The sequence below is a fragment of the Bos indicus x Bos taurus genome, chromosome 4, assembly GCF_003369695.1.
Source record: "Bos indicus x Bos taurus breed Angus x Brahman F1 hybrid chromosome 4, Bos_hybrid_MaternalHap_v2.0, whole genome shotgun sequence".
Classification (NCBI taxonomy): domain Eukaryota; kingdom Metazoa; phylum Chordata; class Mammalia; order Artiodactyla; family Bovidae; genus Bos; species Bos indicus x Bos taurus.
In genome coordinates, this window is record NC_040079.1 from 106,944,042 (window position 1) to 106,959,493 (window position 15,452).

The 15,452-nt window shown below is 42.7% G+C and overlaps 1 protein-coding gene across 3 annotated transcripts in view; it reads right to left on the reverse strand.

Moving 5' to 3' along the window:
• The window catches only part of ASB4 (ankyrin repeat and SOCS box containing 4), a 95,886-nt gene that overhangs the window by 24,687 nt on the left and 55,747 nt on the right, over positions 1-15,452 (reverse strand). For 2 of the 3 annotated variants that reach the window (XM_027540120.1, XM_027540119.1), the window contains exon 3: positions 14,061-14,551. In XM_027540120.1, the coding sequence (XP_027395921.1) occupies positions 14,061-14,551 (491 nt within the window). Of the gene's footprint in view, positions 1-6,830; positions 6,871-14,060; positions 14,552-15,452 lie in introns of those variants that run through there. The other variant, XM_027540122.1, reaches the window with a different exon arrangement.

Genomic DNA, 15,452 nt, shown 5'->3' on the forward strand with positions numbered 1-15,452 from the left:
AATGCAGGAAAGTGAACAGTGAGAGTGAAGTCGCTCAGTCATGTCTGACTCTTACTGACCCCATGGACTGCAGCCTGCCAGGCTCCTCCATCCATGGGATTTTCCAGGCAAGAGTACTGGAGTGGGGTACCATTGCCTTCTCCCAGTTACACTCTAAATGAATATAAACAGAAAAGGTAGAGGACTGTGGTCTGAAGCTTGATGAATCCTATTAGGCAGGAGAGAGGACATAGGAAAAAAAATTACAGTTACCATTTTTGAGAACTTAAATGTGCCATGGCCTGTGTTAAATATATGCTGAATTTTCTGACAACCCTATGAGGTTCAGTTCAGTTCAGTTCAGTTCAGTTATTCAGTCATGTCCGACTCCTTGCAACCCCATGATTTGCAGCACACCAGGCCTCCCTGTCCATCACTAACTCCTGGAGTTCACTCAGACTCACGTCCATTGAGTCAGTGATGCCATCCAGCCATCTCATCCTCTGTTGGCCCCCTCTCCTCCTGCCCCCAACCCCTCCCAGCATCAGAGTCTTTTCCAATGAGTCAACTCTTCGTATGAGGTGGTCAAAGTACTGGAGTTTCAGCTTTAGCATCATTCCTTCCAAAGAACACCCAGGACTGATCTCCTTTAGAATGGACTGGTTGGATCTCCTTGCAGTCCAAGGGACTCTCAACCTAGACAGCGTATTCAAAAGCAGAGCCATTACTTTGCTAACAAAGGTCCATTTAGTCAAGGCTATGGTTTTTCCAGTGGTCATGTATGAATGTGAGAGTTGGACTGTGAAGAAAGCTGAGCACCGAAGAATTGATGCTTTTGAACTGTGGTGTTGGAGAAGACTCTTGAGAGTCCCTTGGACTGCAAGGAGATCCAACCAGTTCATCCTAAAGGAGATCAGTCCTGGGTGTTCTTTGGAAGGAATGATGCTAAAGCTGAAACTCCAGTACTTAGTCTTATAATTATCTCTGCATGACAGACTTAAAATCAAAGGCAGAAAGAATATAAACTCAAGTGTATTTAGCTAGTAAATGACAGAGACAGGATTCAAACTCAGGTCTGTGTGACTCCAGAAGTCAAAACTAAGTTGAATGAAAGTGGTGAGAGTGGCCATCCATGTCTTGTTGCTTATCTTAGAGGAAATGCTTTCAGTGTGTCACCATTGAATATGATGTTAGCTGTGGGTCTGTCATATGTGGCTTTTATTATATTGTGGCATATTCCCTCCATGCCTTCTTTCTGGAGCACTTTTCTCATAAATTAATATTGAAATTTTTTCAAAAGCTTTTTCTGCTTCACATGGTATGGTCTTAGGAAGCATGGCCTCACCTGAGGACTGTGTCAGTCCCCACAAACAGGCTAACCAGAAGGGGCTCTACCAAGTAGAGGTTTAAGTCAACTGTGTGCTAGAAAATGTTCAACAGGCATTTTGTAAAAAAAAAAAAAAATTGTACACATATCTATATGTATATTAGTTTATGTTTTGCTAATATAAAGAATGTAAAGCCTACAATTTACAAATAGTAAAATATCCAATATGATTTATTTTCTATTCCATAAGGCCAACTGGTGCTCTCAAAATGCTTTAACTTTTTTTATATAAATTTTGTATAGACATAAGTTGTGTTCAGAGCTAGTCTGTGTCTGCAACTGGAGAGTGCCTGTTTGCTTCACAAATGGGAAACAATGAAGACATATTGGAAAGTCACTCATTCATCAATGACATAAGAACTTTTATGTGGAAGCATTTAAGGGTTTTTTGAATACTGGAAGCAGATTTTCTCAATTTTTTGTACTATTCACAATGTAAGAGCTACAGACACCACACACTGCAAAGTTTTAAGTTTAATCTGCATTAGTAACATTCTCTCCATTAATTTTGGAAATTTAGACATCAACAAAGAAATAAGTCAAGGTCTGAATGGTAACATTTGCTGGTTTCTGTGATGTAAACACTTCATCATGGCCTATGTAAAGTGACCAACATGAGGTCTCTGAATATATGGTAGGGAAGAGGTGTACAGTTGCATCATCATATGTTTTCATCAAACAGCTCCCATATATGCAAATAATATCAAGAGCATAGACATGCAGAGTAAAATAATCAGGAGGTGTTAATAATACATTTTGAGTTTTTGTTTTTAATATGCTTTATTTGTTGTAGGTTGGTATGACTTGATTTTTAATAATGGTTGCATTTAACAATCAACTCACAAAACTCATGGTAATTTAATAATCAATTTTCGCAAGCTACAGCAAGCCAATTCGAGCACACAATTGCTTTCAACCATCCCTGTATTTAAGAACTGCAGTGCAGACTAAATGTGCATACCGAAACTCCAAACCAGCTAAGGCATCAGAATCATCCTGCCCAGTGGTGAGCTCCAAATGTGCACAACATAAATACTAGTTTTATGAAAAGATCCATTCACATACATATTCTGGGTACAGTGCACAAAGTTGAGCTGCTGACAATATTTCAGCTAGGTCTACGTAAATAAAGAATAATCCTATATCATCAACGCCTAAGGGTTGGAGTCAGACATCCATTGCTATGGGACCTCTGAAGAGTCAGCATTTCTGAGTCTATGGAAAATGTAACCAGAAGGATTTCTCTATGGGTACATGGCTGTCAAGGTGGGGAGGTAATTCTTCCAGGACCTTGGTCTTGGGGAATTGAGGCAGACGTGGTGACTCTTTTCTGTAGTTGGGATGAGAATGGCAGATATGCAGCTCTATGTAAAAGAGACAGACAAAACCTGAGGCTGACTGACTGCTCTGAACACTAGTTTATAAGCTACCATAACAGCATCAGAGACTGTGAGGGTTGCAAAGGACCCTAGGGATTATCTAATACCTTTAACTTGAAGATAAGGAAATTGAAACCCCGAGAGGCACACAAAGAGAAAGCATGGTTTTAGGCCTTCATCTGAGTTCAGTGCCCTTTCAAATGTAGTGTGATAACCTTATTTTAATCCTTAAGTAATGACCAGTGAAATGAATGGTTTAAAGGTACAAATCCTATTGCACAGATATTTGGAACAAGAAACATTCTGTATTATAATCATTACAGTAATTATAGGCTGGATTTTGTTGAAATTTCAAAATAACTCCCTTTTTAATGCAAAGATGTTAATAATAATAATGAAAATAGCACCCTTCAAGACCTCTGTATACATCCTTCTCTAAAGACTCCCAGATACTTCCTTTCTGGAAGAATATACCATGGTGAAAAGTACGCAGGTCATCAGATGAGTAATCCATAATGAAGATTTAAATTTAAGAGTTACCAGGATGTAGACGCCAGCTGAAATCAACCCAAGGCCCAAGTCAAAAATATACTTGTACAGGAATGCCGAAAACAAAGCGCATGGGGAAGTCAGGCAGCTTGTAGTTCAGGTGCCCATTCATAACACTGACTTCTGCGCTGCATGAATTCCCAGGCTACACTCACTCTTCATGGAAACCACACTGGTCATGCTTAAAGACACAGTGCTCACACGCCCAGTACAGGTAATCCAGCTTTAGGAATTCCTTACCTCCCACTGCCTGCCAACACGTTGAATACAAAGGAGATGTGGCCAAAAGTTAACTCTCCTCTTGTAACACACACTTTATCACCTAGGGTTTCCTGATTTAGCAAATAATAATAATAATGTAGGGTGTTTTTAGGATAAATATGGCCTCGGTAGTGCATGGGACATATTCATACTAAAAGTTACTTTTTACTGATGAATTTCAAATTTAATTGAGCATCCTATATTTTGTCTGGCAACCCTATTCCCAGCCTCTATTCAGAAACAGTTCAAACAAAGTTAGGTATGCTGTGCTAATTCACTTCAGTCATGTCCGACTCTTCGTGATCCTGTAGACTGTACCCTGCCAGGCTCCTCTGTCTATCGGACTCTCCAGGCAAGAGTACTGGAGGGATTGCTGTGCCCGCCTCCAGGGGATCTTCCCGACCCAGGGATTCCAGGCCTTTGGTGTCTCCTGCACTGGCGCGTGGGTTCTTTACCACTAGCGCCACCTGTATACAGGAATACAATTCATTCATAGTTCAGGAGCCTAACTTCATACATTTGGTGCTTCAGTTTGCACCTGGCATACTCCCATATATCACACGGAGATAACTAATCTTTCATTAGGATAAAAAATTTCAAGTAGTCCTTAAACACCCATCTTGAGACACACAACGTCTGAAGCTCCCACTGCCTGCCATGTTGGGTTTTGCTTACATTGACTAGTAAGTTTTCTGCTGACAGAAGATGGTTCTCACAGTAGGAAAGGCTCCTTTTAGCCTGACAGCTTCCCAACTCTGTGAGCTGACATGTCTAGCTTCTTCCACAACTAAGACAGCTGGACATGCCTTCTTTAAGCCTCAGTAATCATTTCACCAGGCAACAATAAAAAAGAGATGCTTGAGAAAGCAAACTCTAAATCATCACTCTATGATGACTCCCAGGAACCTTGATCACCAAATGAGGAGGGGCTGGTGTGGACCCAGAAGGTAGAAGCTTCCGCTTTCTCTTTGCAAACCCGGGAGACTTCACCTTTTGCACATCTCTGGGGTCTCTATTCTCCCTTCTTAGAAGAAGAGTTGGACAAAAGGTGTCAACTGGAGAGACCTTAAGGCCCTTCCCTTCATCACCTGACCCCTAAAAGCGTAAATCAGAAAACAGATTCAAGGTAAACCCCCTGCCACCCTTCCAACACAAGTACCACCTGTAAGCCACTTCAGCAGAGAAATTCTAAAGCTACGTCTGCCCTTTTATACTGATATCTTTGTGTGCAGAAAGGTACCTGATGATCAAAGAGACTGCTTATACCCTGGGCTTCATATGCAGAATGGTTCAATGGCAGAAATCTTCTTTACCTTCCCCAAACTTTGACACACCTTTTCCTTCCCCAGAAAATGTCTTTCTTGCCCAAAAAGAAAACCCAGTCTTGGCTCCCTGGGGTATCACTTCCTTCTGAATTATGCTGAAGGGAAAAAAAAAAAAATCAAATGTCCTTCTGTACCCTGGAAAGCAATTACAGGCCCTATAATTCTCCCCCCCCCCCCCTTATGTAATTTATACATAAATTACATACGGGTGGCTTTCAGTGAAATACACCCTCTACAAATTTGTTTTGTATTTGGAAGACAGCATCTTCAGCTCTGACCTTGTTCCTTGTAAATAAGGAAACCGAATTCCCCATCCACAAGAGAACAAATCACTTTATCTTCTGGATAAATGAGTCAGTCATACTTGTTGTAAAGATGACTTTCTCTTTGGAAAGTCAGGCTGTGGAGTAGTTGCTCTAAATCACTTTGAAGCATCTGCATAGTAAATTGAATAGTTTTTCTTTAGTTTTCCTTTGGAAAGGGGCCAGTTCTCTTATTCAGTCTATTGGGTAGCAACAAAAATGTTTAAAATACCAACCATCTACCAGTAGCCAACTGAATCCTTAAATCTCTTTAGCATATGGCCAAATTAGAGGAACTCAGAGGAGCAAAACAGAACTGAATAAGATGGCAACCACAGGCAGTGTTCCCTGGAACATGTAATTGTATTTTAGTCTACAGGTGAGTGAAGCTGCTAAAGTAAGGCTGCCAGGGAAGCCTCCTACAATGGACCAAGAGTATATTTTGGGAGGAAAAGGAAAGGAAGAAATTTTGTTGTGCATCTACTAGCCTCAACGATTTACATGCCTTACTCACTGTTCAGACATTCCTGGAAAGCTGATATTTTTAATCTTTGTTTTCTCTTGGTTCTGAAAGATCAAGGGAAAATCACATGGCCACAATGAGAACTTATACCCACGGTTACTAAGCCCCTCTTCCTACTTCCCTTGCTGTTATCTCTCAGAAAACTGCCTTTGTGAACAGGACTTAAGATCTTCTTCACATTTGGAAGATTCCTTGTGGGAGAACAGAAACTCCATTTAAAGACCTGTCCCCTCTAGTCTGGCGCTTTTTTAGAAAGCATTAACTTCAGTTTCAATACAGTTTGTCATCATAATTGTCTTACCAGCCTCAAGAAGTTACATGTCAAGGAGAGGGATGTTCTACTGTCCAGAGCTGTAGGCAGATCCGGATAGCTACGAATCCTTTCTGCACCACAAGCCAAGGGGGGAATTCCAGAGGGCAACATCTCAATTTCAGGGCTTTTAGTATAGTCACATTCCCTTCCTCCACGGGTAAGATTCTGATAGGATTTCTTTCTAAAATTGAAATGCTCATGATCTCCAATCCCAGAAGGAAGTGCTTTCATTCTCTTTCATCAGAGGTCTAGCCAAGAAAGTCTGGCAGTAACTGAAAGAAATCTTTAGGAATCAGGCAGAATGCCTTTTTTTTTGAAGCAGCAATTGTTTGACGTTGGAAATTTTAAAGACCTTTCCTAATTGGTGAAGACCACTTTGACTCTAAAATTGAAGAGGAAGTTTGGAACGGGAGGCGGGTGTGTTTCTAGCTTGACCACTGCCGCTCTCCAGACCAGCAGCCCCACAGGAAACCTTTCAGAAGCCACTTCCCTCCATTTTGAGCCAGGAGGAAGCAATTCTATAGGACCAGGTTCTCCCTCCACCATCTGGAGTCACCTGTGGCTCCGCCCCACCAGCACCACGCTCCTGGGGGGATGGGAAGCAGCAACTCAATCCCTAATGAGATTCTTACCAGGAAATGAGACAAGGATCTTTTACTTACTTTTGATGCTTTCGAACTTTGGTGCTGGAGAAGACTCTTGAGAGTCCCTTGGACAGTTAGGAGATCAAACTCGTCAGTCCTAAAGGAAATCAACCCTGAATATTCATTGGAAGGACTGATGTTGAAGCTGAACCTTCAGTACTTTGGCCACCTGATGCGAAGAGCCGACTCATTGGAAAAGACTCTGATGCTGGGTAAGATTGAAGGCAAGAAGAGAAGGCGGGACAGAGGATGAGATGGTTGGATGGCATCACCAACTCAGTGGACATGAATTTGAGCAAACTCGGGGAGATGGTGAAGGTCAGGGAAGCATGGCATGCTGCAGTCCATGGGGTCACAGCGAGTCAGACATGACTTAGCAACCGAACAACTTAATTTTGCAGAGACCTGTTTTCAGTTCAGTTCAGTTCAGTCACTCAGTCATGTCTGACTGACTTTTTGTGACCCCATGAATTACAGCACGCCAGGCCTCCCTGTCCATCACCAACTCCCGGAGTTCATGCAAACTCAAGTCCATCGAGTCAGTGATGCCATCCAGCCGTCTCACCCTCTGTCGTCCCCTTCTCCTCCTGCCCCCAATCCCTCCCAGCATCAGAGTCTTTTCCAATGAAGTCAACCAGCAGGGGGGTTCAGAATAAAACTCAACATTTAGTCTCTAGGTATTCTCATACATTGTCTCTCCTGGGAAACCCCTGTGGGCAAACCAGGCATAGGGAAACTGATTCTACTGCTCAACAGATAAGTAATGGTAACAGCAGTTACAGTTACTATTTATTTAATGGTTGCCTGGCAACCCACTCCAGTATTCTTAACTGGAGAATCCTATGGACAGAAGAGCCTGACGGGCTACAGTCCATGGGGTTGCAAGAGTTGGACATGACTGAAGCAACTTAGCACACACACATGACCAGAAATGATAAACACTTTTTAAATATTAGCATGTTTCATTCTTAAAGCAACCTTAGGAGAAGGCTATAATTATTCACGGATAAAGTGGCAAGGTATGTCTCCCTGGCACCTCCATGTCCTCGGTCTCTCTCCATCCTCTTCTCTGGAAGGAAGATGGCCTTAGAACATAAATATACACAAAATTATGCTTTATGAAATGAGTCATATTAGAAAGACACCGATTTTTGTGTGTGTGTCCTCTAGAAGTCCCACTATGAAGAGAGAGATGTGGGTGGAGATAAAAAAATGGAGGTGGTCCAAGGGGAAGATATTTATAGATGCAGGATGAAGGTTGGGTGAGGAATTGGGGGAGGGACCTCGCAAGAACTGAAATTGACTCCAGAAAAAAATACAAATATGTTTGGCACCATATTCTGGGCTCTGAGCATATTTGTGATGTACTGTGAGTAAGGTTCATTACTTTCTAGTGAAGGAATCAGTCTGCGTATTATTGCCAAGGCATAGAGCATATCCATTTCACAGGGGAGGAAACTGAGGCTCAAGAAGTAAGATATTCATTCAAAATCACACTCACGTGAGTGGCAGTCACAAATTTATCTGACGTCCCTCCCCCCCCAAATTCTATGCTTTCCTGATATGCATAGCATGGCAAAGTCTAGAATGAATTTCACTAGTTATGAGTGACAAAGCAGAGGTAAAAATTTTAAATAGGAACCTTTCATATGTGGAGAAGGAAATGGCACCCCACTCCAGTACTCTTGCCTGGAAAATCCCATGGGTGGAGGAGCCTGGTGGGCTGCAGTCCATGGGGTCGCTAAGTTGGACACGACTGAGTGACTTCACTTTCACTTTTCACTTTCATGCACTGGAGAAGGAAATGGCAACCCACTCCAGTGTTCTTGCCTGGAGAATCTCAGGGAGGGAGAAGCCTGGCGGGCTGCTGTCTATGGGGTCGCAGAGAGTTGGACACGACTGAAGCGACTTAGCAGGAGCAGCAGATACCAGTGTGTATGATCCAGAAAAGGGGTGCAAACTAAGAAGTAGATATTCATAGCTAAAAATTATGGATCACTGTACTTTGAATAAAAGTTGTTCAATTTATCATAGAATATGACCAATTGACTTTATTTCTAAGGTGCTTGCATCAAAACTTATCATAAAAAAGTATTTTTTCATTCCAAAGCCCATTGGTCAATGAGGAAATTGCAAGGAAGGTAAGAATTAACAACTGAGGCCAACCAGGTGCCTTCAACATTAGATTTTATGAGTATTTTTCCAGGCTGTTTAGGCAGCAGTCTTTCTTCAAATTTTATAAAGAAAATATAAGGGTTAAGCATTGTTCTAATTCTTGTATTTTCAGACATACCTTGACCAAGATCCCCAGGCAAAAATACGTAATAGCTAAAAACTTGCGAGAAATACAAACTTTGATGTGGGAAAAGGGAAGCCTTAGGTACAAACTGATTGTTCAGCCGCTAAGTCGTGTCTGACTCTTTGCAACCCCATGGACTGTAGCGCACCAGGCTTCCCTGTCCTTCACTATCTCTCAGAGTATGCCCAAGTTCATGTCCATTGAGTCGGTGATGCCATCCAACCATCTCATCCTCTGTTGCCCCCTTCTCCTCCTGCCCTCAATCTTTCCCAGCATTGGGGCTTTTCCAATGAGTCAGCTCTTGCATCAAGTGGCCAAAGTATTGGAGCTTCAGTTTCAGCATCAGTCCTTCCAGTGAATATTCAGGGTTGATTTCACAAAGATGTAAAAATTTACTAGGATGCATATGAATTATTCCAGGTAAGGAATAAGAAGTAGAGAATTAATTTAGATGATTTACCAAAAAAAAAAATAATAATAATAATAATAGAAGGGATGCTGGGGTAGGGGCAGGAGTCCAAAATCCACGAGATACCCAAGGAAGGGAAGGCTGTAGAATCTGCCTTCATGGAGATTTGCAAACACAATAAGAACACTAGTTCTCCTTAAGGTCTTGAGAATTAAATATAATGACCTCTTTAGGTCTCTTCTTGTGTTGTGATCCTTCAGGTTTAATTACACTTCGTGGGTAATATCAGAAAACACAGTGGAAACTGCTAAATCTAAGGGCTTAGGCTCAGGAGTCAGACAGACCTCATTCTGAATCAAACACATAACTATTAACCTTTAATAGGCTTGAGCCAACCAGCAACCCTCCTATATTTCCCAAGTCCATTTGCTCCCCATGATAAACATCTCACACCTTCACCTTTGCCTTAAGCCTTCAAACCTCATCTCCATCCTTCTCATTCTTCATTGAGAAAACAGAAGCAATTTTAATAGAACTTGTACAAACTCTTATTAACATATCTACCAACATCTGCACATCTGGGTACACAGGCACTGCTTTTCCTTCTACTATCATGGGAAATAGATGGGGAAACAGTGGAAACAGTGACAGACTTTATTTTTCTGGGCTCCAAAATCACTGCAGATGGTGATTGCAGCCATGAAATTAAAAGACGCTTACTCCTTGGAAGGAAAGTTATGACCAACCTAGATAGCAAATTCAAAAGCAGAGACATTACTTTGCCAACAAAGGTCCATCTAGTCAAGGCTATGGTTTTTCCTGTGGTCATGTATGGATGTGAGAGTTGGACTGTGAAGAAAGGTGAGCACCGAAGAAATGATGCTTTTGAACTGTGGTGTTGGAGAAGACTCTTGAGAGTCCCTTGGACTGCAAGGAGATCCAACCAGTCCATTCTGAAGGAGATCAGCCCTGGGTGTTCATTGGAAGGAATGATGCTAAAGCTGAAACTCCAATACTTTGGCCACCTCATGCAAAGAGTTGACTCATTGGAAAAGACTCTGATGCTGGGAGGGATTGGGGGCAGGAGGAGAAGGGGACAACGGAGGATGAGATGGCTGGATGGCATCACCAACTCGATGGACGTGAATTTGGGTGAGCTCTGGGAGTTGGTGAAGGACTGGGAGGCCTGGAGTGCTGCAATTCATAGGGTTGCAAAGAGTCAGACACGACTGAGCAACTGAACTGAACTGAAGTGATGATGGATGAACTGTCTGCGCTAAGAACAACACCTCCATTTGGGCCCTAGACCCCATCTTCTGTCTCCAAATCAAGGTGGTGCTCAAGTAATCGCCTGCAAAAAGTTTTTCTCCCTTTCCTAGAGCACTCCCATCAGTCAACAAACATATCAGCCATCATTCCCTTGTAGCTACGCTTCCATTTTAAGAAAATGCCTCCAATTCTTCAGTGGTTTCACTTCCGTTTACCCCTTTTTCCTTTGAATCCACTTTGATTAACCTTTTCTCACCAGTGTGCCACCAAAATAACTCTTGTGGAGGTCCCCAGTAAAACTAGACTAGTTGTCTAGTCCAGGGGCAACTTAGCCCTCATCTTATTGGAAATGCCAGCTATATTCAACCAGTACATGCATGCTAAGTCGTTTCAGTCATGTCCAACTCTTTACGACCCCATGGACTGTAGCCCGCCAGAATCCTCTGTCCATTGGATTCTTCAGGCAAGAATACTGGAGTGGGTTCCCACTCCCTCTTCCAGGGCATCTTCCTGACCCAGCGACGGAGCCCAGGCCTCTGACGTCTCATGCATCGGCAGGCGGGTTCTTTAGCACTAGCACCATCTGGGAAGCCCATCGGCACAGCCTACAGGCCACATAAGTGGTCTGCAAACCACCTTCTCATGTGCCCCTCCGGCTTCGCTTCCTCTTTCTCACCCCACTTCAGGCACTCTGGCTTCCTCAAACATGTTTAGTCCTTTTACCTCAGAATCTTTGCACCTGCTTTTTTATGCCTAGAATGCTCCCCTCCCACCTCTGCCCACCCCTAGGTATCCACATGACTTGCTTCCTCACATTCTCGTTTTCTCTAATCAGCCTTTGTAAAACAGCACGTACATAAACCAAAGAAACCCCACAGTCTCTTACTTTATTTACCTTGCTTTACTTATCTCCATAGCACCTAACATATCAGAGTGTATTTATTTCATTTGTTGTTTTGTTTTTCCCTACCTCCCACTAGAAAGTAACTTCCATGAACGCCCTTGTTTGATTCATGGCTCTGTCTCCATCTCCTAGAACAGTTCCTGGCACATAATAGGTACTCAGTGAATCTTGTTAAATAAATGAATGTATCTGATTCACTCTGCTATACAGCAGAAACTAACACACTATAAACCAACTGCTACCTGCTGCTAAGCCGCTTCAGTCGTGTCCGACTCTGTGCGACCCCATAGACGGCAGCCCACCAGGCTCCCCTGTCCCTGGGATTCTCCAGGCAAGAACACTGGAGTGGGTTGCCATTTCCTTCTCCAATGAATGAAAGTGAAAAGTGAAAGGGAAGTCGCTCAGTCATGTCTGACCCTCAGCGACCCCATGGACTGCAGCCTACCAGGCTCCTCCATCCATGGGATTTTCCAGGCACGAGTACTGGAGTGGGGTGCCATTGTCTCCTCCGATAAACCAACTATACTCCAATAAAAAATAATTATTTAAAAGGAAATACACAGTTCAGTAAAAAATTAATGAGCTTGACCACTTACTCTGTGTGACTTTAGAAAAGTATCTGAATTACATCACCTTTTAAATGAGGATAATATCAACGCCTACCTCAGAGGTTATTATAATAATAAAACTGAATAATCTGTATAAAGCCTATCTAGAACTCAACAAAAGATATTATTGTAACATTATTTATTATCTTATTTCTAATCATCATAATCTTCTGGAAGGTGAAAGTCAAAGTCACTCAGTCGTGTTCAACTCTTTATGACCCCCATGGGCTGTACAGTCTATGGGATTCTCCAGGCCAGAATACGGGAGTGGGTAGCTTTTCCCTTCTCCAGGGCATCTTCCCAACCCAGGGATTGAACCCAGGTCTCCCGCATTGCAGGCAGATTGTTTTACCAGCTGAGCCACAACCTCTTGGAATTCTCTATAAAAGTTTGATAGAGTTCCAGGACATTATGAGAATTACATACAATTTTAAAGAAAAAAAAAAGTCCTCCATTGAAACACCGACAACCAAAAGAAAATTCCTTCCTGAGAGCTCAGGAATCATCAAACTCATCACATCTGCGCTGGGATGTCTGTGGGTTGTCTGCATGGAATGTGCTGAGTGCACCTCCCCTAAATTCCTTAGGGGAACTTTTCTTCCAACTAACCTTCACACTGCAGGACTTCAGACATTTTACCGAGGTAGGAGGTAGAAGCCGGCTGTGAATTTGGTAAAACTTCTGTCTGCTAGCTCTGCGACCCTGCATTCGTGAGCACACAAAACTCCTCTGCTGCCTGTTAATTATTTTAGATGAGTGGGGTCCTAGGTACATTATCATTCGATTTATTTTAGGTGAAAGGCATTTTGGTTTCCAGATTAATTACCATCATCAACTTAATGCTAAACTCTCCCATGCGCTATAAAACCCTTCACTCCTCTACTTCGTCATTTACCATGAAATATTAAAGTTACCTCTTTACGTGTTTGTCTCTCCAGCTAGATCCTAAGCTAACTGAGAGTAGTGACCATGTATTAATCTTGCCAATATTGTTAATATTTGGTCCCTACTAGCCCATGAGACGGAGAAGGCAATGGTACCCCACTCCAGCACTCTTGCCTGGAAAATCCCATGGACAGAGGAGCCTGGTGGGCTGCCGTCTGTGGGGTCGCACAGAGTCTGACACGACAGAAGTGACTTAGCAGCAGCAGCAGCCCATTAGAAATTATCAATAAATACTATTTAAAATAAAGGTTGTGTAGTATATTATAAAATTAAAGACTAGCACCAAGTGAACTAAGGTTGAATACCTACAGTGCCACTGTGTGAGATCAAATTGCTTAACTACTCTGTGCCTGAGTTTCCTCCTTTATAGAACAATAATATAATCTACCTTATCAGATTATTACAGAATTAAATGGATTAAATTAAGAAATGTAAGATGACTTATAAGTGTGCTTAATAAATATAATTTATTATCTATAATAAATATTAACTATTAGTTCTTAATAAATGTTAGTTTTCATTAAAGTAGAAAACTGAGCCGCCCTTTCCTGTATTCAAACCGGTTCCAAAGCAGGCTCTGTCATCTATAGGCAGACATTCTGTGGAAGAGCCGCGTGTGCAGTGTGGCGCCATTCGCTGCTTCTGCAGAGGCACAGTATCCTTCTGATCTTGCCCATTCAGTCCCCCAGGAAGCCACTACCAGTTCACTGGTGTTCACACAGGCCATGGACAATTACCTGCTATTCTTGCTCTTTCTCTGCTCTCAGCCCAGATTTCAAACAAACGTGGACTAGGCTGAGATAGCTAGGGGTAGATACACAAATGGAAGGTCAGATTGAAGGTCAGAGGCAGTTAGCCAGGCCTCCAACAGGCTTGAGTGACTTGGAGATTTCAGACTGAGCCACCCTCTGAGTCCCCATTACCCTGCTGCCCATCCGCCCAGTTCTGCACGTGGCAGCCTCACCTTATGGAACTGTGGCGGGTATATCCGAGCAGCCCCATGGTTCAGCAGCAGCTGGTAGCAGATCTCAGGCCGGGCGGCGGGTCGCACGGAGGTGACCTTCAGCACATACTGGATGGCAGCGCAGCCGTTGATGTCCATGAGATTGGCTTCCGCGCCGGCCTCCAGCATCATGTCCATGAGCACGTGGTCGCAGTTCCAGGCTGCCTTGTGGAGCGGAGATTTAAAGTCATCATCCCGGGCGTTGACCTCCGCCTTGTAGTCCAGCAGCATGCGGCAGATGAGGTGATGATCCCGGCTGTACTCCTGCTCTTTGAAGCGGAGGGCCCAGTAGGTTGCGATGGCCAGAGGGGTCTCCATGTGGGCGTTCACACTGTCCACGATGGCCCCGTGCTCCACGTAGAAGGCCACCAGCTCGGGGAGGCCAAAGTGGGCAGCCGTGTGCAAGGGCGTCTCCTCATCCTGGTTGTTGGTCTTCATGTTCACATTCGCCCCTAGAAAGCGAGGTTGAAGCAGACAATTATTTAAACATATTTTACCATTACTCACAAGGCTCATTAAACAGGCCTTTTCCCGCTGCTTCCGACTACCCATTTGTCCAAGTTCCATTTCTGGACCCCATGGGAGCCACTGCTTTGAAAGGACAGTGCCACCTTCTGGGCAAGCAGTAAATATATGGAGTGATGGGAGAGTGGGCCTGAGAAGGAAGGATTGGGACTGTGCAACGCAGCATTGTTAGTTCAGTTCTAGTTCCTACTCCTAGGTGGATTGGGAAATACAAAGTGATTCTGATAACCAAATAGCTTTTATCAATAAAATAGCAAGTATTAAAAAAAATAAATAAAGGTTATATCACTATCTTTGAGGCTTATATGTTATATGTGTGGCTTCAAAAGTCATCAATTTCTTGATGAGATTTCTTAAATATCATGTCATTTTTTTTTTCTTCCCAAGCAGCTAAACCTAAAAACTTGGTACAAGGGAACTTTAGTGGTATAGAAATTCAGTCTTCTGACTGGACACTGACAGTATCAAGCCGCTGAATTCTTTGAGGCTCCTTTGGAACACACCTGGAGCAAAAATAAATACTCTGATGACCAAACTAGAGTAAAGGTCACATTTTGAAAGGAAAATAATAGAAGCTAGGAAAATAAAACACTCATCAAAAAAAAACACAAACAATTAAAGATTGTATGTAATATGTGCAATTTATTGTCGACAATGGCTATTTAGAAATGCAAATTATGAGTGCTTGGAAATCTCCTTAGAAATTACTTAATCCAACCACTTATTTAACAGACAAAGAAAATGAGTAAATTTTATTTTTTCTGATAGGAAAGTTAAGTACTAGAATGATCAATCTGAGAAACTGAAATTTTCCTCTCATCCTAGTTT